At 31.9% G+C, this 25,140-nt stretch overlaps 1 protein-coding gene across 4 annotated transcripts in view; it reads left to right on the top strand.

Annotated features, from left to right (window-relative positions):
- The window catches only part of LOC111047698 (phosphatidylinositol 3-kinase regulatory subunit alpha), a 149,201-nt gene extending 124,883 nt beyond the window's left edge, over positions 1–24,318 (top strand). For 3 of the 4 annotated variants that reach the window (XM_022333511.2, XM_022333509.2, XM_022333512.2), the window contains 10 exons: positions 3,494–3,713; positions 5,040–5,144; positions 6,251–6,442; positions 7,115–7,243; positions 8,027–8,237; positions 10,090–10,329; positions 11,688–11,964; positions 12,586–12,833; positions 14,020–14,427; positions 16,806–24,318. In XM_022333511.2, the coding sequence (XP_022189203.2) occupies positions 3,494–3,713; positions 5,040–5,144; positions 6,251–6,442; positions 7,115–7,243; positions 8,027–8,237; positions 10,090–10,329; positions 11,688–11,964; positions 12,586–12,833; positions 14,020–14,427; positions 16,806–17,100 (2,325 nt within the window). In that variant the 3' untranslated portion in view covers positions 17,101–24,318. The remainder of the gene's footprint in view (positions 1–3,493; positions 3,714–5,039; positions 5,145–6,250; positions 6,443–7,114; positions 7,244–8,026; positions 8,238–10,089; positions 10,330–11,687; positions 11,965–12,585; positions 12,834–14,019; positions 14,428–16,805) is intronic. The other variant, XM_039442506.1, reaches the window with a different exon arrangement.
- The last annotated feature ends 822 nt before the right edge of the window (positions 24,319–25,140 follow it).

The raw sequence follows: 25,140 nt of genomic DNA, 5'->3' as shown, positions 1-25,140 counted from the left end.
TTTAATAACGATAGACTTAATAGTCTAGATAGTCTTGAGACTAGTGAGCATACTATCATACTCTGACCTAGATAGTTTTCATTAGAGTAATAATTACTAATTATTATTAATAATAGTATTTCTGATAAGGTTATGTTATCTCAATTTCATCTTACATAACAGCTATGGATGCCAGATATGCCTAAAGTTATAAATAAAAATATAAATCTGAGTACCCTTTTTAAAATTTCATTTAATCACGACATGTTTCGGCTGCATAATGTCATTATCAAGTCGGCAATATAGCCGAAACATGTCTTCATTAAAGCTATATAGCCGAAACATGTGATTGAATAATTTTAAAAAGGGTACTCAGATTCATATTTTTATTTTTATTCAAAAGTGGCCCTAAAAGAAGACATTGCCTAAAGCTTTATACCATTTGTCAATACTGGTTCTGGTAACTGTTTTTACAGGATTTCTTTGTTTGGGATTAAAAGGGTTGAATTTCTTCGAAAACAGTCGGAAAATTCTCTTTTATTTGAATACAAGCTCTTGCCCCTGACATGGACGTTCCAATGCAAATTTAATTTCAAGTGATGTACTAGACATCATTAGTATATGCTTGGTACTATTTGATTGTCAATAATTGTTATTGGTATGGGCTTCATATTGTTTAAATTAATTTAATCTACCATGTCTTCGCAAAATGTGACGAATATGAAAACATTTTACTAGTTTTCATAAAACAATTTGAGATACTATTTTCGGTTGTTACATCATTATCAATATCTCTAATAAACTCAGAACTGAGCTACACAGTATAATAGTGTGTGTAAAGCCCGACAATTATTCATTAACTGTTGACCAATGAAGGTCTACTGTCATTGGCCTAGACTAGCCACGCCCAAGTATTCCAAATATGGCCATGCGGTTCGCATGAGAGATTGATAATGGTGTAACAACCGAAAATAGTATCTCAAATTGTTTTAATGAAACACTGGTTTGAGAATATCAAGTAGTTTTCATTCAATTTCCTATTATTATAGTTATCTCAAAAAATGTTCATAGTTCTTGAATAGGTCCAACTTCTCCCTTTTCTCATAGAGAAATCTTTGAAATTTGCTCATAATTTCTACCATGCCCTTCGGATATTTATATATATATATATATATATATATTATATATATATATTGCAGATAAGTTACTCAGCTAAACGAAGAAATATACTCACTGGATGCATAGAATACTTAATTTCAAAACTTACTTATCATGTATATTATTGATTAAAACAGGCGTCTTGATCAACCAAAAAATCATGATGCCCAAATTGTTTGAATGTATCAAAACTTTTGAAAATTTTAAAATGCATTCTATTCTAGATCAACAATAGCTGTATCTTTTGTTCCGAGTTGTTCCCTGTTCACATGCGAAAACGTTGTAAATTTCCAATCAAACGTTGGTGGAGTGTTTGTGATCAAATTGACATGGCTTCTTTCTACGCCCGCCATTGGTAGTTCAGATGTCAGTAGGCATATTAGTATTCCGTCTCTATAGAGACGTATCGTGAATTGAATCTTAAAGCATTGGGTGATTGGAATGTCAAGTGGGTCTACTGTTTTAGACGGCTAATGAATTACAAGCATTGATTCAAAAGCTGAAGAGTTTTAAAATGTGCGTTTAGCAGTTTTGGACGAATCCAAATGATCGGACTCGCATTAAAGTATTCGATTATAAAAACCATCGCTGGTAACATTTTCTAAATGAGGACTGTTATGGGGAAGGGAGGGGTCAAGCCCCTACGCCCTACTCCTCAGATGACAGAATTAGGTCAGGGTAACCAAAATTATTCCTAGTGTTAAGTGAAACTGATCACACCATGTTTCTATGTTTGTCCTCACTTCAACCAAACTTAGTTCCTGTTTGACTTCTAATAAGTTTCCTGTCACATGTTTCGTCACATCTCCATGTATCCTCATTAAATTATCACCCTATAAACAAAACAAACCTCTTCATTGAATTTTAATTATAAAATGCAACAGATAAATTGCACTGAATTGAAATGTGAAAATATAAATCGAATGTGGGCCAGTATATCAATATTGAAACTTATGATCCGTTATCATTGAAGAATTAGTATACATGGAATAACATTGAACATGGTAAATTTAATCATACATTATAGTATCACATTTCAAAAAAATTAAATGTACTCCAATGCTATGCTGAAAATTGGATAATTTCAATTTTATTGATTCTTGGGTTAATAACTGGTAAATCATTATTGAGTTCTCAAATCAGAATGTATCAAAGTACATATTTTTAAAATTCTATTTGAAATCCTTCCACTATATCTTGAGTTTTATATATTTTCAAATTGATGCTGTTCAACTTGAATGCTTAGAACAGATTTGTCTCAAGAAATAATGTAATTAATCATTTATTTTACAGCCGTGATCACTGAAATTCAATAATTGAATTTTACATAACTTGAGGGTCATTATACCTGGTTCATGAAGTGGCAGTATTCTTGTTTAATATTCTGCATACTACTATAAATTATTAACGTATACTATTTCATTGCTCAGTTCTTGAATTCATAGTGCGTGTCTCAGAATCAATGTGTATAAAATTGATTTTTTTGTTTGTTTTTAAACCATAGTTATCTTATCATTTCACTAAAATCACGGTGTTTTGCTATAACTTTACTGATCCATATGAAGTGTATTTCCTGGAATTAGTTGCGCGACACTTGCCCTCATTTAAAACAACAGATGCGAAACAAGTTGGCCACCCCTCATGTATACTATCTAATTTTTACTTTAATTAAATGCTTCATGTTTTCATCACATTCTCAAACTGAGCAGATATGTTCCTACAGATTATGTTCTATCTTATCCTATTTTTACCCTTATTTTGGTAGAGAGTTAGTGGGGAGGATATTTTTAATATTCTTTCCGAAGAATGGACATTGATATGTCCAAAGCTCCGCCAATTTATGTAGATGCATAACAATATGATTATTATCTATAGTTATTATATTACAAACTGCTTTTTCATATCATATACAGTTCAATAATTATTTTCTTAGTCTATATTATGTAAATTCATCTATAATTTTGCTGTATTGTAAGCTATTGTATATAAGTGTATAAGCCAGTATATATTGTAATCTACATAAATAAAGTACTCAATCAATCAATCAATCAATCAATCCTAAAAGAACATATTGAAATAATCCTATCAGTCCACAAACTAAATTTTATGTTCGACTAGATTTGTTTTGTTTCTTCTGCAATTTTCTTATTTCTCTTTAATAAGATAAAATATTATCATTCATAATAGCATCTAGAGTGTAAAGTAATTTTTGTTAATAAGTTTGAAGTAAATTTCTGTAGTTGCTTAATCAATGTAAAATTATTTTAATAGTAAATTTCTGTAGTTGATGAACTCAGTTTGTTTTGTTTTTCTGCACTTGATTATTTGATTTAATTTATTATTTTATTTTTTGCAGAACATGGGCATCAAAGATGAGTTTCATCTGAAAGCCATTCTGGTGTGCATTGACGAGTTATGCCGCAAAGGAAGTGACATGCAGAATGAGTCTAGCATGGAAAACAGCGCAGCCGCATCTGATCATTACCTCAGAAAGCATAGTTTCTCGACTCTGGAACGCTGTGACAAGTGCCACAAATACCTGAGAGGTTTATCACATCAGGGTTACATCTGTCAAGGTGAATTAATTATTGTTTCTCCGTTTCTCGCTTGCTCGTTATCTGTTGGAATGTCTGAGCTTAGTGCTTGATCAGCAATATAATGTGCATTCTCCTGTGAAGCTCAGTCTGGGTTTTCAGACCTGAGTTGGTGTCGCTGAAACCACACAACCATAGTATTATTGGTCTAGTGAACTCAAATATTTTATACTTGAAGTTGAGGTTGTTTCATGATAAATTTAATTTCAACTATGATTCCATGTATTTCATGAAATAATATAAACCACAATAATAAACAATACTAATGCTCATTTAATAATTAACAATAAACCATAATAATTCACTCATGTTTAATAATTTAAGATTAAATCTCTTATTGTGAGCTGTAAGAACTCCTGTACCGCCAAAAACAAATGAAACTAACAGTTTGGTTGGAAATTTATTCTCGTTTCCAAGTGTAAGTTCACATTTTTATAACTGCATAAATTATCACTGTTGCATTTCAGTTTTTAAAACAGTCAGCTAACTAAAAACTGTAGTGTTTTTGCTGTACTTCCTACTGCATCTAGAGTGTAAAGTAATTTTTGTTAATAAGTTTGAAGTAAATTTCTGTAGTTGCTTAATCAATGTAAAATGACATCAAAACCTAATATAATAAAACAAACAAGCCTTAGCTCCATTAAGGAGAATGAATCCATTTCGAAAAAAGTATTTAGCAAGCAATTGAATTATTTTGAATTATGCAATCCACGCTTTGTAGACAGACATTTATTTTATGTATCATATGATATTCCCATTTGTATTCATATCATACAAATATGGTTACAATAAGGAAAGATACAATAGGCATTGATCCAAAATCAGTATCCCAATATTTATAAAATGGTCAAATTTTTTTTATGATTATATCGCTAAATATTCCTCCTTGTAAATAATTGTATATCTTCTCACTAAATTACTATATAAACTGAATAATAGTAATGGTAAAATGGTATAGTAATAAAATAATAATAAAACTGTAAAATGGTAATAGTACTAGTAATAGTAAAATGGTATACTGGAAAAATGGTTCCCACCATTGTTGCTACCATTAACTTCGCTGGCCCTAACTTCGCTCTCTACGAAAATAAAGGCAGTCATTCAATTCAATTCAATTCAATTAATGGCAAAATGGCATAATATATTCATTTAAAGTCTTGATCGGTTTATTATCCTAAAATAGTATTATTATTATTATTATTCATTAACTGTATCATGAAGTATTTTTTATGTAGAAGTATTCATTGTTATTGTGAAATATTTGATTATATATTATTATAGCGTGGAATATTCGTTTATTTTTGTCAGATTGCGGACTAGTGGCTCACCGCACTTGCTCGGCAACTGGACTGCCATCTTGCTTGCCTCCTGGCATTGGAGCTGAGCGCCATGCTAGAAGCCCATTCTGTTCCGGTAAGCCACTAACCTTCATTTCAATTCCAATGTTTTGATTCTACAATTTTTTCCATATCTCTTGTTTTGTGCTGAGTAGACTACCGCAGGAAATACATTTCCCACCTGCTGTATCGTATTCTGAAAAAAATATGAAATAAATGAAAGTGTGAAAGAATTTGCTGTGGTTCTGGGGGCGATACAAAAATTGCACATTTGACAAGGTATTCATTTGAACATTGTTGAGAAGGCGAATCTGCCTCTTTGACGTGCCAATAGTATGCAGATTGTATAGTAGAAGTTTTGATGTCTGCTGATAAATAATAGTAATGGTAAAATGGTATAGTAATAAAATAATAGTAAAACTGTAAAATGGTAATAGTACTAGTAATAGTAAAATGGTATACTGGAAAAATGGTTCCCACCATTGTTGCTACCATTAATGGTAAAATGGCATAAATTGTTGCTACCATTTTAATTGGGAATGTTATTTTTTGTCATGCTGTATAAATTATTTACTTTTAATGAATTAAAGAGAAATAATGTATTTGATTTGGAGGTTGAGTGGTAGAAAAGACTGTAGACCTAACTCCAGCTTATAAACAATCATTCCAATTCATTCATTTGTTGTAAATGAAACATGAATTGAAATCAAATCAAATTTTTATCATTGTCATAAACATTGATTACATCGACAAAAGTTATTTGAACATGATATTATTCATATATGAAAATATACATAAATTTAGATAAATTCACATGAATTGAAACTCACCATAGTCAATATTGCTTAGATGAAACAAATGAGAATGTAAATTTGTGTAAAAAATATCGAGGTTATTATACTGTTCGCAAACAAGTGTCCACATGAATGGTAGTTCACATCACTTATTTGTAACTCTGAAAAACCCATTCAAAGACCAACGTGATATGTATAGTTTCAATAGATATTCTGAATAACTTTACATTCAGCTCAATATGCTAGATGAATTTGAAATGTGTGGCAATAGTGAGTTGTCCAGTATACAACATTTCATTGGTGGTAGTAGTAGTCATTGATTGATTGTATCAGTGCTGCTGAAATAATTGAAATTCAATTTTAATATAATTGATGTTATTGTGTTTAGTATTTGGCCTGGGTCTGTGCGGCCAATTCAACACCAAAGATCAGCCGGCTCCCTACCTTGTGATCCGCTGTGCTGAAGAAATCGAGGCCAGAGCCAAGTCACTTCCCAGTCTCGACCTCTACAAGATGTATCGCTCATCACCACCCCCCGATAAAGTTGATGAACTCCGCACCAAATTCAACGAGGCTGAAGGTAATTAATATATTGAAAAATATGTATGGAATATATTTAATATATAGAAAATTTGTTTCAAAACAAGAATTTATTCACAAATACTGGTCTATAACTTGAGAGAATGTCCGAAAGTATGATGAAGGCAAATTTAATGAGCCTCTTTCTTTCGCTTTTAAATGATTATTTTAAAACGTTCTATTAATTTATTTAGAAGACAAAAATAGGTAGAATGGTGTAAGTGATAAAATGTTACGTGTAACAATTGTGGTATTCTTCAGGTTCCAATAATAATCGACAAAAGGATTTTCCATCGGCAAAGAAAATGGGAGAATCTAAAGAAGTTATAATGAAGAGAATTTAACGAGTAGCAATGCCTGTATTATACTCCACATCATTCTCTTAAAAATGATAATTGACAAAAGCTGTTCTCAAAAACAATGAAATTGATTTCAATTACAATTAGCCTACAAAATAAAGTTTTAATTCCTAAATCCTAACAGGATTTTTTTTATTTGAAAAAATAATTCAATAATAAAATGTGCAATTCGTTAATAATGGTGATTATAATTAAGTGCGATTTGTATTAATGCTATTTGCTATGATTTGAGAAATGATCGACTTATTATAATCGGATTATTCGGATTATTTGAATGCTGTATTTTTAAACTATTGTGAAATTTTTTTCCATAGATATTACTGCGTTAGATCTGTCAGCATACGAGCCTAACTGCATCACCAACATCCTCAACAAATATCTCAGAGAACTTCCTGATCCTGTCATTCCTGTGCAGTGGTATGACAGATTCCTAGAGGCTTCAAGTGAGTAAATTGTCACAATTTCCGTTAATAATATTTTGTACGATTACATTGTCATCACTTTTTCAATTAAAGCTAGATAACTATTTTCTGCATGGAATATAGTGGTATAAACTTCTTCAATAGATTAACTTCTAATAATTTTAAATCTTTTCATTCAATCTGAATATATATAACAATATGTATTTAGTAATGTATGTAGTATGTATTTTAGTAATATGTATTTACATCAATCACCATTAGTTTATATCACAACATACAAAATTTAGTTTTATCATTTAATATTGATATACAGTAGAGCAGCGATTCCATGATGCATCCTGACTGTGTCCAGATAACTGATAATCCGGATAATCGATTTCAACTCGATTTTACCCGAGCTCTTGAGTGTAGACGTAATTAAACTTCAAATTCTGGCCTATAGTACATACTTGGTAGTATGTGTCGTATGTAATATCACTTGTACATAATATATCTTGATACACTTATCTTTCATTCACATTCTAGTCAAAATAGACAACACTTGTGTTATTTAATAAGGTACAGTAACTCCAATCTTTTATTGAATATAAATAAAATATTATACTCCACCTTGATTGCGGCGGACCAATTAGCCGCTTGAAATACAAAATAGGTTAAGTTTTTAGGGATTTCAATTTTTTTATATCAGCCGTCGGACGTCCGGATAATCGGTGCTCTACTGTACATAATATGGATATTACCTCCATCAATACCCAGAATCCCATTGTCTGTATTTCACTTGTGTAATATTAATGCCTTCTACAGGAGTTTGCAATGATGATGAGCAGTGCAGTGTGTGCCTGATGCAACTAGTCCAAGAACTGCCTGAACAGCACAAATCAACTCTCACCTACCTGATGGCTCATCTTTGCCGCATTTGTCAGATGCAGTACAGTCGCGGAATCAAGGAAGCGCCCACAATCCTCATTCAAGTTCTCTGCCATATTTTCTTGCGGCCTCCTTGGGAAAGAATCATGTGAGTGATTTTGAATTATTTGATCATTTTTATAAATAGTGATTTGTTAGAGATGATGGTCACATATTCGCCCTATCTTTTCACTATAACTTGACTTTATCATTCAATCATTTTTATAAATGTTATTTCGTTGGTGATGGGCACATGTTCAACTGATATTATCATTGAAACTTAGCTCATCATCGACCTCCTCTATAGATTATATGTTTCGTCAATTAACTCAATGGCAAACATTAAATTAATTTCAAGTTACAATGCTATAGTCCGTTCAAACCTTGCAGTACAAGGCCTTATGGCTTGAGTTATTTCTTGAAAGAATACGATTTCTTACGATATTATAGTTGTTATGCTAATCCTATCACAATGACCTACGCTCTCTTTTCCGCTCTTTCTCTCTTACAATTAACTCACAGGATTTCTGGATTTGAAATCTGGCAGCACTGTACCCCATAAGAGCAATGCAGTAATCTAATGTTTTCACAAACTATAGAGTAGTAATTTCACAGTCTATGAACTCTTGATGTATTGGAGAAGGCTTGAATGGGACTTTCTTAACCAATTATTGATTACTGGCTAGAGCGTTTTATATGCAAATGTCTTATTCCTAGTGGAAGTTGATTAAATATTGCTTACCTTTGATGCATATGTCTTAGGTGTCTTGAATAATCTTACATAAGTGGATTGGTATGGTAGGAACAGACAGGCTATCTACAGATGTAATTGGAAATAATTGGAGGTTCTTAATTTGTATCAATACAGCAAAAATAAAGTCGAGACAACATTAAGGGGTTTTCAGGCGTTTTCAGACGAGGAGGCAGGACATGAAGCTCTCCGATTGGCTAATTAGGTTGGCTTTCGGGAATCAGCTGAAAATCATCCAAACTGAGAGCTTCCTGCCTTGTCGACTCATCTAAAAACGCCTAATGTGGTCTCGCCCTTATGTATTTAGCATTCGATCATGTATATTATTTAGTTTTTTTTCTGATTGGTTTCTACGGTTTTACAGATTTGACGCCTAGTGAGATTCAACTCCCCCGAATACAGAATAATATTGAAAATATTGAATAAAACAAATTTCTATCTACTGCAAACAACTGTGAAGGACCTAGAAATTTGTAACTTGCCGATCTTGTTCCAAGAAAATTCACTTATTACTATAATGAGGTCCACGTTTTAATGTTAGTATTTGATTAACATTGGTATTGCTATCCTTGTCTATTATTCTCTTGCTCCTTAATGTTACCAGATCGTTTTTCAACAATGTAGAAATATATCTAATTAACAAAATATTTAATCTCAATTATGAAAATTTATTTTTAAATCATTGAAAAATATATGTTCTTTTCAAATAAAATATAATTTATTATTTTTAACAAGAATGAACAGGTTATATTACATCAAATATACCGGTATCAGTTATCTTCTGTATAAGGCAGTGGCAAGCCAGATTATTGAGTTTCAATAATTTCAGTAGCCCTATATTGAGAAAGTGAATGATCACTTTGTTTGAAAAAAGTAATAAATCACAAAAGTGGCAAGGCAGGGAATCGGCAACGTTGTTCTCCTATCTTTTTCCACTGCCATTATAACATAGACCTCACTATAGATACTGTTAAGCTTCTCGACATCAACATTTAATATTTTTACAGTATTTTATTAACCTTACAACGGCCCCATGACCAGATTTTTCTTTGACTACCTATGTATTTGTGTGCGTCTATATGTGCTATACGCTAATTAATAATAATAATACTGTTAAGTTATTGAAAATTAACTTAACTCATATACTTAGATACTCACCACTTATTTGAACTAAATAATGGTCTATAATGATGAATGTTTTGTGTTGCAGCCAAGTGGTGTACAACACCGAATCACACATCAGAATCATGGAGTTGCTGCTGCTTCATGGCGACTGGGGCGAGAAGTTACCCGAATTTGCATCCGCACCTGCGCTGCCCCCTCGAAAGTTGTCGCGTCTCGCTCCGGCCTGCGCCATTCAGATGCTCACTGAAATGGACCCCCCTGCACCCGACGAGATGCACAGCAACAAACTGAGCGATGCCGAGTGGTACTGGGGCGATATCACTCGGTACGTTTAATATTTATGTATTTGATTGTTTTGGAGGAGTATAATAATGTATTTCCACTACCTGATTGCAAAGATACATTTCTAAGATAGTAAATCATTCCGTGAAGTACCTATTTAAACAGTCTATGCTGAAAGAAATTGGAAGTTGAGTCATTGAGTTTTACGGCATCAAGTTTACGTTAATGTGAAATTTTCAGTTCAATATTATCAACATTTTATATTTGTTTGCTTTTTAAATGTGATTATGTGTTTGGAAATAAGTTTTCTGGATTTTAAACTTTATAAAATGAAAACTCAGGAAGTCAAAGTGCAATGTTTTAGTGAGAAAACATGAAGAACCCAATACATAACCTATAAACTTGATTGTTAATAGGAAATGACATTGGCTAATGCGGCAAGACAAAGCATCCAAAAGGATCTCTCTGCCGATAAAAGCCATAAGAAAAAATAAATTAATAAGTTTCCGTTGCACTCAAGTACACCGTTGCACATCATAGTTTGATTAAAATCTCAATTCAATTAAAATCAACTTCCGACTTTGAAGGATATGCTGAGTAGAGAGATGGAACCTGTTCAGTCAATTGTTATGAACAGTCTTAGAGACAAACGCTGTTTCCAAGTTTTACTCTCGGTAGATGTAGTGCTTTCATAGAGGAAACTAGGTTCGCGTATCATGAGGTGTTGATCACTCACTAAAGACTACAGAATGCCTTCCGCTCTAGCACGGCAACATCGCCGCCTCTTTATCCCTGCTTTTCTCTGCTCTGCATATCTCTCCAAGTCGGAAGGTTCAACTATAGTTCGGGATTAGGGAGAAGTTAGTTGAAGGGTAAAGCCTAGTTTTGTAAGTAAAATAAGTAAAAAAAATTTAAGCTTGGGTTAACTTGACTAGTTTGTTTCAACAGTGAATGTTATAGGCTTACTGTTCTACATAATTTAATTAAATCTTGACATTGAATAATTAGATCATATTTTTTTTATTTATTTATTTTTTTTTTTTTTTTTTGATTAGAGCCCGGCAACTGTCTGAAAATTTCATCATTCAGTATCTTTAATATCTTTCTGAAATAACGAAAGAACTCACAAGGTATTTCACTGTTTCAGACACTTTCTTTAAATAATTTTCTTGCAGACATTAAAGTGTTCAGTGGGTTTTTTCTGGAGTTGATAAAATTGACAACAAAGTGGATTAATTTGTTGGAGATTTTCACTTTCAAATTTAATTTTTTTCATGTATTAATATTTGAAATTTTTTAAACAAGTTTCAGCTCCAGTCGCATTGTTAGAATTATATTTTTATCATTCGAGCTATTTAGCAATGTTAGTTAACATGCATCCATTATATTGCTTTTGTACAGTGATGAAGTGAATGAAAAGTTGATGGATACTCCAGACGGTACTTTCCTCGTACGAAACGCATCAACCAAATCTGGGGAATACACTCTCACCCTGCGCAAAGGTGGCTCAAACAAATTGATCAAAATTTCTCATCGCAGTGGCAAGTACGGATTTTCTGAGCCATTCAAGTTCAACACAGTTGTTGAACTAGTCAATTTCTATCGGAATGTATCGCTGGCGCAATACAACGCCACGCTTGACATCAAGCTGCTGTATCCTGTGTCACGTTTTCAACAGGTGAGTTAGATTATTATGAATTTGATGACTTTACTTTAACTACTGTTTTACAGCACTGCTTTAATGAGGAACCTAACATTATTATAGGCCATGAGTTATAGCATGAGCCGCAACCCCTCAAACGGTGGAGAGTAGCTGGCGTGGTAGTGATGTAGGGATGAGAATTTCTCTCTCAAGCATCTCCCCCTCTTACTCTGCATTCATAAAGCCAGTGTACAGATTCTTGGAAGTGAGGATACCGGCTGCCGAGAACAAAATGACCAAACTTTTACCCCCACCTTAATAAATAATCAGAGTAGAGTCCCATGCGGTGGAGTCTAAGGTTCATGATATATCTCACCGCCTCTACTGACATATTTTCCGATGGAAACGAATAGTCAATATTTTCCCATTGATGAGTTGAAAATAAATTACAATAATTTTATTATATCAAACTATATTATGCATTGTATCTCATCATGCTTGTAGTCACCCTTGTGCTTTCTAATTTATTTTTCGAAAAAAACATAAAAACTAAAACTTTTCACAAAATGAGAAAAACTGCAGTAATGTCAAAACTTTTGTAATTCATCCAACTTTTACATTTTTATCAACAACGTATGAATAATTTTATATTTTTAGGAGGAAGAAATTGCCAGCTCCAGTGACATCGAAAAGGTTGCTACAAAACTGTTGGAGATACATGATACCTATGTGGCCAAAACCAAGCAGTATGATGAGTACTCCGAAGAATTCGAGAACATCAACAAAGAGATCAATTTGAAGCGTCAAGCTCTGGATGCGTTCATTGAAACCGTCATCATGTTCGAAGATCAAATCAAACTGCAGGAGCGCTTCCAGAAGGAAGCTCAACCTCATGAGGTTAAAAGGTTAGTGGTGATTCAATCAAGCTCCAAGCTTTAGAACGTTCTTGAATTTTATTTCTGAACTTGATCCAATTTATTTTGTCAATACTTGGACAATTCCGGTGAAATAATTTTCGCTGATTCTTGAAAGGGAACCAACTATTTAATTTTAATTGTGATATTTGTTTTTAATTTTCTGATGATCATGCACATATAACCTCTAAACCTCTAGGCTTGTCTGTGGGTAATGAAGAGGATGGGATAAGATGAGTTGACCTCCAACTGGAGATGGATTCCGGAAAGCTATGTTCTTTAAACTTATTAATTATTTCTACAGTTCAAACCAATATATTGCGAAACTTCACCATGTAGGGGTGAAAATGAAAAAATCACATTCCACGCCTGTATATTCATTATTTTATCCATTCCAGCCTTATTCCACGTCAGTCTATTCATTTCTACCTTCATAAATTATTTCTATCGATGTCGGCTCCTCAAGTAGTGATAACCCATCCAACAAAGGTAGCAAGTGCCTTATTTGAGCAACAAAGAAGCCAAACGCTTCCTCATAAATTATTAGTAGTATAAATATAATAAAATAGAAACAAAAACCAACTCGAGTTTAGTTAGTTGTGTTGAGTAAAGAATATTACATGGAAAATATAATAATTATTATTGAACAAAAATCCAAATCAATTATTGCTATCAACTACCCCGAAGACTGGTATTGCAAATAATAATATTAACAACAGGCAGAATGGGGTGATATTTCCATTGTTGTCTTCCTCTTGATTTTTAAATATATTTTCTTACTGTTCCCCTACATTAACTTTCCTGAATCTAACCCTGATATCGTTTCTTTTAATCTTATCAGTTATGCTGAATCATTGTAGATATTTAATAAAGTGCGAAATAGAAAGTTCTTTTGTTTTTCCCTATTCATTGTAGTGTTGTGCTATCAAATATTTCATTAAGGCTCGTACTGAATTTAGCCTGTGAGCCTTCCTATGTTTGTATCAAATGAATAAATAAACAGCTAGTAGGAATTACGATGAGAGCCTCTATCCGAGTTAGGATTATTATTTTGATCAATTTGGATTTTCATTTTATTGATAATTATTGTATTTTCTCATTAACATTTGAATAGGTTTAATATCTGTAAAGAATTCAACGTGGAAAATGTAAATTCATGGTCTCGTTGCGTTTTCAGTCTGATGGAGAACTCTGAGATCCTGAAATTGCGCCTGAAATCAATGAACGAAAGCAGAAAAACGTTGGAAGACAGCTTGAATCAGCAGGTGGCGTTCAGTCGTGCCATTGAACGGGAGATGCAAGCTCTGAAACCAGAGGTGATTCAGTTGTTCCGCCAGAAGGAGAAGCATGTGGCCTGGTTGGTGTCTCGCGGTGTCAAGCAGAACCGACTCATGCAGTTGCTCCAGTCCGGCGGCGGTGTAAGGGCTCTGGTGCTGGGGGTAGAGGACTTGCCTCATCAGGATGAACTCACTTGGCTCCTCAACGAGTGTTCCCGCACTGATGCTGAGCAGTACCTGGCTGGTAAAAAAGATGGAACGTTCCTTGTTCGTCCCAGCAGTTCGGGCCAATATGCTCTGTCTATTGCGTGAGTAAATCTCCTCTCCTTCAATCTTTGATTTGCCCAGTCACTTTACCTGTGACTGGAAAATTTAATAAAATTTGAATTTTGGTACACATGTATTTTTTAATATTTTCTGATTTTTATGGTAAAAAAACTTTGTTCTTGTATATGGAATATTAGGTTTTCTATGATTTTTAGAAAATATATCAACAAGAACTTTGGTGCTCCTACCAAAAACTTTGAGTGGTGTTTACTACAAACGTAATTTTCTTACAAATAACCAACTTTTTAAAAAAAACGTATTATCAAGTTATAGATATTGTTACAATTTTTGCAGCACATTCATATTATACTTATGCAGCTCCTTTAATGAAATGAACTAAATACCTCAGATAGTTTTTGGAATAAAAACTGGGAAAAACTAGAATCAAAATAAATTGGCTCACTTAACTAAGAAATTTCCTATTTCAGGAAATAATTGATATACAGTATATAATTATGACAATAATTTCACTACCAAGGATCAGTTACGTAGTTATGGGAATAACTGTAAAATTTGACTGAGTTATACGGAATGGTTTTTGAGATAATGGGTCATGAATAGGTATTTTAATATGTATTTAAATGTCTAATGTAGAGGCTAATTCACACATATCAGCATCAGAGAACGTGTCATGTACAGTGAGAATATTATTCCCATAAGTTCTAATGGCACTATTCATACTAGCTCGGCCAGAACAGTCATGGCAATTATATACTCACTGACCACTGTACCAGTCACTGACTCTGATACTGATATGTGGGAATCCGCCATTACAGTTTTCATTACTCATCTAATTTAGATTTTTTTACAAACCAAATTGAATTCACAATTCACAATACAAAGCACAAGATACATTTACATAGACAACATATCTAAAAACAAATTTGTGAATATTTTCCCCACATAGACGGATCTGTGTGTGGGGAATGAGTAACAGTACAAGAAGTAGCCTATAATAAAATAATAATAAGTATAATATATCTATTTATATATATGAATGATAATAATAATACCAAAAACCATTACTAATAAACTGTAATAATAATACCATTACTGAAGTTGTAAACTGAAATAATGATACTAAATCATATTGTTTCTCGTAGAGAGTTTCACCAACAATAAGAGCTATTAGAATATTGGTTTTTTTATAATTAATGAATATAACTTATCTTCAGGCTAGTGATAAACCTGTCCAAGTCCAGACTGAATAACCTGGTAATAATGTTCGATGTATCCGATGGATTAGAACAAACTTTGAAGATTAAAGCTACTGAAAGCATAATATGATGAGCAAGCACTTTATGCTATATCCAATGGATTAAAATAACTTCAAAGTTCAAAATAACCCTGAAATATTGGTAGGCGACATATTGTTTCATTCTTTTATGTGCACATTATCTACTCATGTGTTCAGTCTCGATAATGTACCCTTGACAGTTCAAAACTTGCTTACAAATGTGAGTGTTTTTTCTACTATGAATTTAATTCTTATCAATTTTATTCATTAGAGAAAAATATATTTATCAACAGTTACAGATTAACTAATTCTTGTGTGAATTGATTTCAGTTTCCAGGGTTCTTGATCGTTTTTATCTGCGCTTTGTTCATAATCCTTGTGTTCCACTTGGCAATCCCTATACCTAATAATTTGTTGTTCATTACCACAAGACACAGATCTTATAACTTCCTCAATGTTTGTTTTCCCTTTCTCAAAATCTCTCTCCAAACCTTAGCACAGACTGAACACCCTATTCTCATGCGTTACCTATCCCCACCATTTTTATGAATTATCCAACTATTGGCTTCCTTAGTGATGGTCTTCCGTTCCTCAAATTGACTGATTTGGTTTTTACCTATCTCAAATGTTGAGCTGTGTACAGATTTACGCGCCACGAAAACACCTTACGCTTTTCATCAGCTGATGCTATGCTTATTATATCTGTATGCTACTTTATACAGATACATAAAATACCTACAGATTTATAAGCTGACGGTGTTTTTGGTGGTGCGTAAGTCTGCACAAAGCTTTACATATCCCTGTAATCTTTATAAGTTATCCAGTCATTGGCTTCCTTCGTCTCCTCAAACCCCACTCTGATTTGGCACTGATTTTGTTATTTATTCATATCAGATTCATCGTTTTATATCCTGATGTCATATCTTCATTGTTGTCGGCGTTCCTCTCCTCTTTCCGAAACCTATCACCTACAATGTGATCTCCTCCGCCTCTTTTGTCAAGTGTTTATGACTTCTTGTTCAGTGTTGTCATGATTTACTTACTGTATGCCACTGTTGTCGAGTGTAAATAATCTGCCCGCTAGTGTTGAACAAAAATTTAAACCTGTTATGGTTTTCACAGATGCAATGGAATTACAAATCACTGCATCATCTACAAAACAAAGCGCGGTTACGGGTTTGCAGAGCCTTACAACATATACGAGTCGCTCAAAGCTCTGGTCATCCATTACGCGCAGAACTCTCTGGAGGAGCACAATGACTCGTTGACCACAAACTTGGCATTTCCGGTGTTCGCACCTCCCAATCCAATCTCAACCTCCACCGACCAAAATGACAACAGCAACAACAACAGCGTCACCGTCCCTCCCCTGCTCGGCTACATCAACCTGGGCAACATCAACAACACTCACTACTAGTGATGGCAACATCAACTACCAGTGATGGCAACATCAATTACTAGTGATGGCAACATCAACAACACTCACTACTAGTGACTAGTGATACAGTCAAACTGAAGCAAATTGAAACATGTTATGGAGTTGGAATTGATGAGTTTGTCAGAGACTTGTTTACTGTGATATTGGTTGCGGAATGATAAAAGATTATTTTCTCGATGGACGTAAGCTTTAAGGTTTCATATGCTCTTGGTCTGTTGTATACGTTTGTTCGTTTACAAGCAGTCGTCACGCATATGTAATGCATATTTTTTGTTTTATTATTTGTAGATGAAATATTTTATAACTTGGGTAAGCGTGGGTGTTTCCTACTACCAAGTTTTTTTTTTGTTTTAAATTTCTGAGAAGAGTTTGAGAAACTTCATTTTTTTAATTTTACGTTAGCCAAAATAATATGGCAAGTGTTATTTCTTATGTATTTTTTCTTTTCTCTATCGATTTGAGAAAAAAATCAGGCGAAAGTAGATGCTTATAAAAGCTTTATTTACAAAACAGAATGAACAGTCTGGTACTGGTGAATATTTAGTTTTAATTAAATTTGCATCTCAAACGCCAATATTGAATATTGGACAGTTGCATTGTGTCTTCATTTACAAGGCAAGTATTGAAGATATCACCTCAAATTACAAATATTTCTAATTCGTCAGGATATTTTATTTGATTGACCTGTTTTCAATCTATACATGTTTTCAATTATTGGAAGTTATTTTTTATTTTTCAACGTAATTTATATGATGAAAATATTCAGAAATGAAGTTTTTTAAACATCTAAATCTATATAATCTATATGTAATAATTCTTGAAATTTGATAAGAAAATGATTGCAGCTGAATATTCACCACCCCTTGTCAATGTGCAGTCAGTGTAGACCTTTTTATAACTTCACTAATCATTGATGTATTAGACAAGTTTCCAATCATCGAAGTATGAAGTTGAAAAATGATTTCGTTGCAGTGTTATAGTGGTACATTTTCTATTGTAGGGAATAGAAAAGATGTTTCTTATTCAGTGTATGATGAAACGAAAAAAATAAATACTGTATGTGTATTATCAATTACTTCTAGATGTCATATTTCTTACTTCAATTTATTTTATATATAATATTATATATAGTTATATAATTGAACATCAATCTATATAATTATATATTTATAATAGTATTATATATATAATATTATATTCATACAATTGCCGTTATTTGGTGTCGATTTTTAATTTTCTATTTTCAGTGTCTGTTGTAAAGTTAATTATTTAAGCATAGAGCACCATATAGTAGGAATCAACGTTTACAATACAAATAGAATAGTTTGAATAATTGTTATTTGACTTTATAAAATATCTGGATCAATTTGTATGTTTCTATTTGAATAGAATCTGCACCTTTTGTACAAGATTTAGGAATGCATGAGTATAATAGTTATTAAAATACTATTTTAATCGGAAAGAAATTGCTTTGCGGTTGGTCTAATTGAGGAACGATATAAATCAGTAATTTAATTAGATGTAATGTTACAACGCTATTCTTGGTAAATGATAAGACCATATAATCCAATCATTGTGTGTCAATGTGATCTCTTCTGTATCATTTTTAATTACATCAATTTGTTACTGAATCCTATCACTCCTATTATGCAAGGAGATGAAAAACAATATTGTACTTTGGCTCAGCATGCAGGTTGTTATGCAGTTCAGGCTTAGACATGAAACCCATCTTAGTTGCCAGGTGTAATCTGGTGATCTCTTTCATTGAACTCAAGGCCAATGCATAATTATCTGCCATTTTGAAATATTGTCAGGTGGACAATAAATTTATGAATCTCGATGTCCATAGATATTGCTACCAGCACTCGCTAATACTGCCTGGTATAGCTAATTATTCCTATATCAGTAACTCCTCTTTTCGAACAAAGATTATATTCATTTCATATATTTATACTCGGATTATTGAGGCTATTTTCACGAGCATTCTGTTTTATATGTTGATTCAGTTACTCAATTTCTTGGTTTGCTTCAATTGGGGTCAAGATTTTACTGAGTGATTGTTTCATTATTGATTTTCTGTTATAATTATTATGTTATTAATGATAGCGTAGTTAGTAGAATAGAAATAATTTTAATTGATTCTGGTCCCTGAGTGAAGAAGTTATTCACTCGATAACGTTTTTGTTACGATTTTTCCAAGTGCCAAACTGGTTTTAATGCTTGATGGGGTGATTGATTTTTATTTTAATTACTATCGTTTTTCTTTGAGTCGTAAGCCCAATGTTTTGATCTTATTGGTGAGTCTATACCAATATTACCCATTTATTACTAAGAATATTTAAATTCCTCCTAATTATATTGCTTTACCATCATTTTTATAATATGTCTCAATTAGAAAGTTGAAGGATGGAAATTATTATTTCCACGAGTTCTTTGATGAATGAATGCTTAACATTTCAAAATTATATTCGATTGGTTAGCCAAACGTATTTTATCAACATGGAACTCGCACCTGAGGTTAAAGTGAATGCGCGTGTGAGAATGGATGTCTTATTTGCAAGTATAGTATGTATATAAATTTATAGAGCTGTTTTTACTGGTCATTTCTAATTATCTGCAGAAAAATGAATGAGAATATTTTTCACGATCTCATTATTTTTTATTATGTGAATGTGATGCGGTGGATCACACGCTAGAGAAAATTGGCTGAGAGTTTTATAAAATTTAAATTTATTGTTACCAAGTCCAAGAGAAGATCTGGTTTGTTAGAGAACGAAATACTTCTACTCTAATTTATAAACCATTTTGTTGTGGTTTTGTTATAACCCATTTTGTTCTCTAGTTTACACTTTTCGAATACGCAGTATCACCGATCTTTGATAATTTCCATTCATTTCAAATTTGAAATGAAAATTGCCAAAAATTAATGAACTTACTCTGCAGGCCGTAATTTGGTTATTTTTTCTGAATCTCCTTTGATTAAATTGAGAATGAATTTTAAATATGCTCAGTTATATTAAAAGATAGTTGAACAAGCAAGAATCAAAGGAATTGGCGAAGACATAATGATTTCATATAATGTGAAAATTTTCTTATTCACAACTTTCGTGATAGTTATAATCAATTTTTTAGCTTGATTCAATTAAAAATAGTAATTTGTGCAACTAGTGCGCAAAGTGACACTTTGCTGCACTGAAAGAAACGTTTACGAAAGAAAGCTGAATGGTTTCTTGAGTTCAGCAAAGGAACTTTAAGCACCTATTTCACATTAAATTTTTCCTGCAGTTACCATTAAATATGAAAAGTGAGTAATTATGGGTAGAATGTCTGGAAATCCATCAAATGTTTGTCTGTATGATTTTGTAATTAATAACAAATTTAATTAATTGTAAAATTGATAATTTAATAAAAAATGTTTTATTTCTAAATAAAAAATTCTTTATATCTTAAAATTTTCAATTTTTTGATTTTCATATTTTAGTATTTTTTTATTTTCAAATTTTAGAATTTTCAAATTTTTGTTTCAAATTTTTTAATTACCAAATTTTTGAAGTTTTAGTTTTCAATATTTAAATCTTAAATTTAAAAATTTTTATTATTTTATTAATTAGTTTTAAATATTGATTTTGTCAAAATTACATGGATAATTTACCATTGAAGTTGAAAATTCTCAGCCAAAAATGGAGACTGTGAATGGATTCGAACCCCCAATCTCATCATCCTTTTCAATATTATATATATCTACTGTGCCACTCTCAGATGATTGAAAGCTTGAAGGGGGTTTATCGTATGTAAGCATTGAGTTGAATACCACAGTCAGTGTTACCAACTTAATTTCGATTTTCCTGCACTGGTCCTCTATATAACCTAATAACTACTCGTATTTTTCATTGCCATGCTGCAAATCTGGATTACGCAAAGTGCGCACTAGTGCGGAAAAGTGATTCTTTGCGGCCTGCAATCAGTACAGAAATGGTCACTTTTCAAGGTATCTGTAGGAAAAATACATGTCAATTATCCAGTATCATATAAAATTATGTGAAAACACGTTTTCAAATTAATTTATGATCAAACTATTTTATAACAACTGTACCATATTGTTATTACAGTTGAACCTCTGTGTAAAGCAGTTGATTGATTATCCTGAGAAACAAATCGTTGTTGAGAGGTACTCGTTGAATAGATATGAAAAACCATTAAATATTATGTGACAAAACTCGTTATGTAGAGGATTTCGTTATTCAGAGGTTCCTTACATAGAGGTTCGTCTGTATTGAAAGATTGGTTCAAGAGTTGTGCTCAAAAAAAAATGTAACAGTTAAATTTATGATCGCATGTTACAATTCAAAATCATTTTTTTATTATTTCAACGGGGACTGATTCATGTGTAAGAAAAGTATGTAAAATATTTCTTTAATATCATGCCGGTTGGCTTTATGAATATTCTTTATTTTAATATTGTCAGTTTTTTGCTTCTTGTTTTGATTATTATATCTATTCTGAAAGAAATGATTGGAATTTTCATTTTAATCAATTATGTTTGTTCATTATAATATAAAATTTAGCCTATAGATGATTTTCAAGACAATTCCTATTGCTTGAAAATGTTGATGGTATAGATTGTGAATGTATAATTAATGTAATGTGTTTTACTCTGCAAGGTATCAAGGATGTTGATGCAAAGCAATATTGCCTTCGAAAGTTGATGCTGTGGGTGAATACACGTCAATGGATCTGGCAACTAAACTCAGGGCCAAGCTAAAGTCAAGACTTGGTTCATATTAGAATAGAGAATTCACTTAATTGGTGTTAGAATTGTCTAGCTTTGCCCCGTGCTCAGTTGTCCATTGATGTGCCTTCGACGCCCATACTGCTTTATTTGCAGCCAGCTTTCTTGATGCCTGACAAATTCGCAAAACTAATTATCATCTTAATCTATTCTGAAGATTTTGTATAAAATATTTATATAAGCGTTGATGTTATTAATAATATATCATGCATTGGTAATTGATAATTAATCGTGAAACACCGATGATTTATGGAATTTGATGTTTTCCAGAAAACGTCTTCAGATTCATTCAAGACTGATCGTCTTTTGTTTCATTTTACTTTTTCAAACAATTTTGTGTATATTTGAAATAAGTATCTTATAGTTGCCCATCTGTTTAGTGAAACAGTCTTCTAAATGAAGCTTTTGATGCTTATTTTTTAGAATATCCAATTGACTTGAACTACCGTTCAATTAATTGTTCTTCATTTCTACCCGTTTCATTGATTACATCGTCTATCATGTTTAGTATTTGGAAGTTATAGTATTTAGACCTATGAAGGCGATATAGCATATTCTTTGTTTATATATTATTCTGCTTCCAACATTTATTCAGTGTGTGTGAACCAATCAATATATGAAATCTACATCTTTATATTTTAATTTTTCCCCAGCCATTTACTACATACAGTATATATATCTATGAAAATAAATAAATGTGTGCATGTGTGAGTGGTGTAGTTATTCCAGCTCTTTTTGAACTGTAAAACAAAACAAGTTGAAGTAATTTTTCTGCTCATCCTACATACTTGATGAACATTCATGTTTGGAAGTTTGAAATAATTTTGAATGATGAATTCATATGTCCCATCTTGAAAATTAATACAACAAAATGTGTAAATACCATTCAAAATGTGTGATATCTACATCTTAAGAAAATATTGAATTATAAATATATATGATCGTTTGTTGTTGCTTCAACTATGTTTGAATGAAAAATTAATAATTGTACGGCATGTGCAAAATGTGATTGAGTAAGAGGAGATTATCAATATTTTCTTCGTACTAATGAGTAATCCATATTTGGTTCACATTTGTAGCGGAATATTATTTGATTTTATATTTTTATCTGATTTATCCAAATTAGTTTTGCATTGCTCAGTTATTTGAAAAATCACATTTTTTAATTCGAGAACGTCGTTAATTCCTGTTTGATGAAACTTGAAATTCTATACAAAATATCATAAAATCATGTTAATTACCCGTAAAGGCCTAATGTTTATGAAATCAATAATAATGGTATTTTTAAAACCATTACAATCAACGAAATATTGATTTTCACGAAGTACTTCCTTTAGAGTACTGAATTATTCTCAATTTTTACAATAGATTGATTATCTTAAATTTTCAACGGTTGATTTCAATTTCAACTAAACATTCAACATTTCTATTAGTAATGTTATGCTATATGAAATTAACTCAATCTGACTTCTGATTCAATTTTAATAATTCTGATTTTCATCAAACAATAGCAAAACGCTTTGAATGAGCTTGGTAATTGTATTCATTTACAATCTTTACTAGTTATTTTCAAAATATAAGTTATATATTTTATTAAACGACTAGTATTCTATTTTTGAAGTTCAAAAGTATACATATTTTTCCTCTTAATTAATAATAACAAATACATATTTTCTTATTAATCAGAGAATGTATTTTTCAAGCTTTTTTGTTTATTCCTAGGTTTTTTGTCTCCATATCCAAATCCTAATTTGTTTTTTTTTATTTTGTAAACAACCCATTCATGCATTTCACTAACATGAAATAAAGCTAAATTATCAATGGAAAAATTATTTATCTTCTTGAACATCAGATTATAGTGACTTAAAATTGAAATAGCAAACAGAAATTAATAAAGGTCTCGAATTACTTCATTATAGTTTCTTAGTTAGCTCTGAACAGTAGCTATGTATTTAATTTTTATCTTTGATGAAAATTCTGATCAAAACTATTGACTACTAGTCAATTATTAAAGAATCGTTAACTTCCATATTGAAATTAATAGAGGCCCTAGAATTTCTGTATAAGTACAAAATATTATTGGGGTTTTCAAATATTGCATGTTGAAATCTTGAGTATTATTTTATACTTGTTTTGTTTGCTACAAACTAAATGTTATACGTTTTGCATTTTATCATGAGTTAGTATATTTTATAGTTTAAATGTATAGATAGTATTTCTCATTATAATCGATGTTCCCAAACTACTACCTATATATGTGTATTACGTTGAATGATATATTGTAGTTCTCTTACATTATTTTGGGCATTAGTTATCTATCTACTGCCGTTGTGATAATGTACGAATCGATGGTATATTAATATTTGTATCGTTTTGTAAAAAAATGAAATAAAGTTAATCATACAATAGAATTATTTCATTTCCCCAAGACATTTTAAAATTTAAGTTACAATAAGAGAATTTCAGAAAGCATAACTTTTGATGGGTAAAAACTTTTTATACAGCTTCAATGAAAACTTATATTGAAAAATAAATCAGTATAATTCCCCCAAAGTTACCCCAAAAAGCACATATTACGTACTAGGTATCGTACCTGAAATGGTTCTTTCCTGCATTTTACTTAGAGTGCAAGGAAATTAAAAATCGCACAACTAAATAATTCAAGTGATTCTGATTGCTTTTGATACCTTCTAATAAACCGCAAAACGATGTACTTGATAGTAAAAGTTGCATATATTATAGAATTATGCTTGTCGAACAAAACTTTAGTGTATGATATAGCACAACTTTGACATCAGAGATAGAGGAGAGATTGTGATTGGGTGAGGCAAGGGTGAACCGGTGACAAGAAATTGAAATTCATTTATTGCAAAAGAAAACAATTTACAGTTAGTATCATTAACACAGTGTAAATAAAATAAATTGTAAGATACAAAATTATAAAAGTAGAAATGCTGTAGGAAAAAATACATATAAAACGAATAAATTGATTTTCCTCCTGCTCTGCCAGCATAAGTGCTCTGCCTTGTGCGTTGGCTGTAAGTCGCAGGATAACACTCTCTTCTCACAATATGAACCCTGGTTTCAAAATACAGACAGCAACAAAGAAAGGAAACCTCCAAAATGAAAACAGCACTGTTCAATGTAAACAAAACTCAGAAAGCAGCAATGGGGATAGATCGTCCAAAAACATACAAACCAACGGTACTCAGCAGTGCAACAATTTCGGA

Source organism: Nilaparvata lugens, chromosome X (assembly GCF_014356525.2).
Source record: "Nilaparvata lugens isolate BPH chromosome X, ASM1435652v1, whole genome shotgun sequence".
NCBI classification, from domain to species: domain Eukaryota; kingdom Metazoa; phylum Arthropoda; class Insecta; order Hemiptera; family Delphacidae; genus Nilaparvata; species Nilaparvata lugens.
The sequence above is the reverse complement of the archived record's forward strand: the minus strand, read 5'-3'. Positions and strand labels throughout refer to the sequence as shown.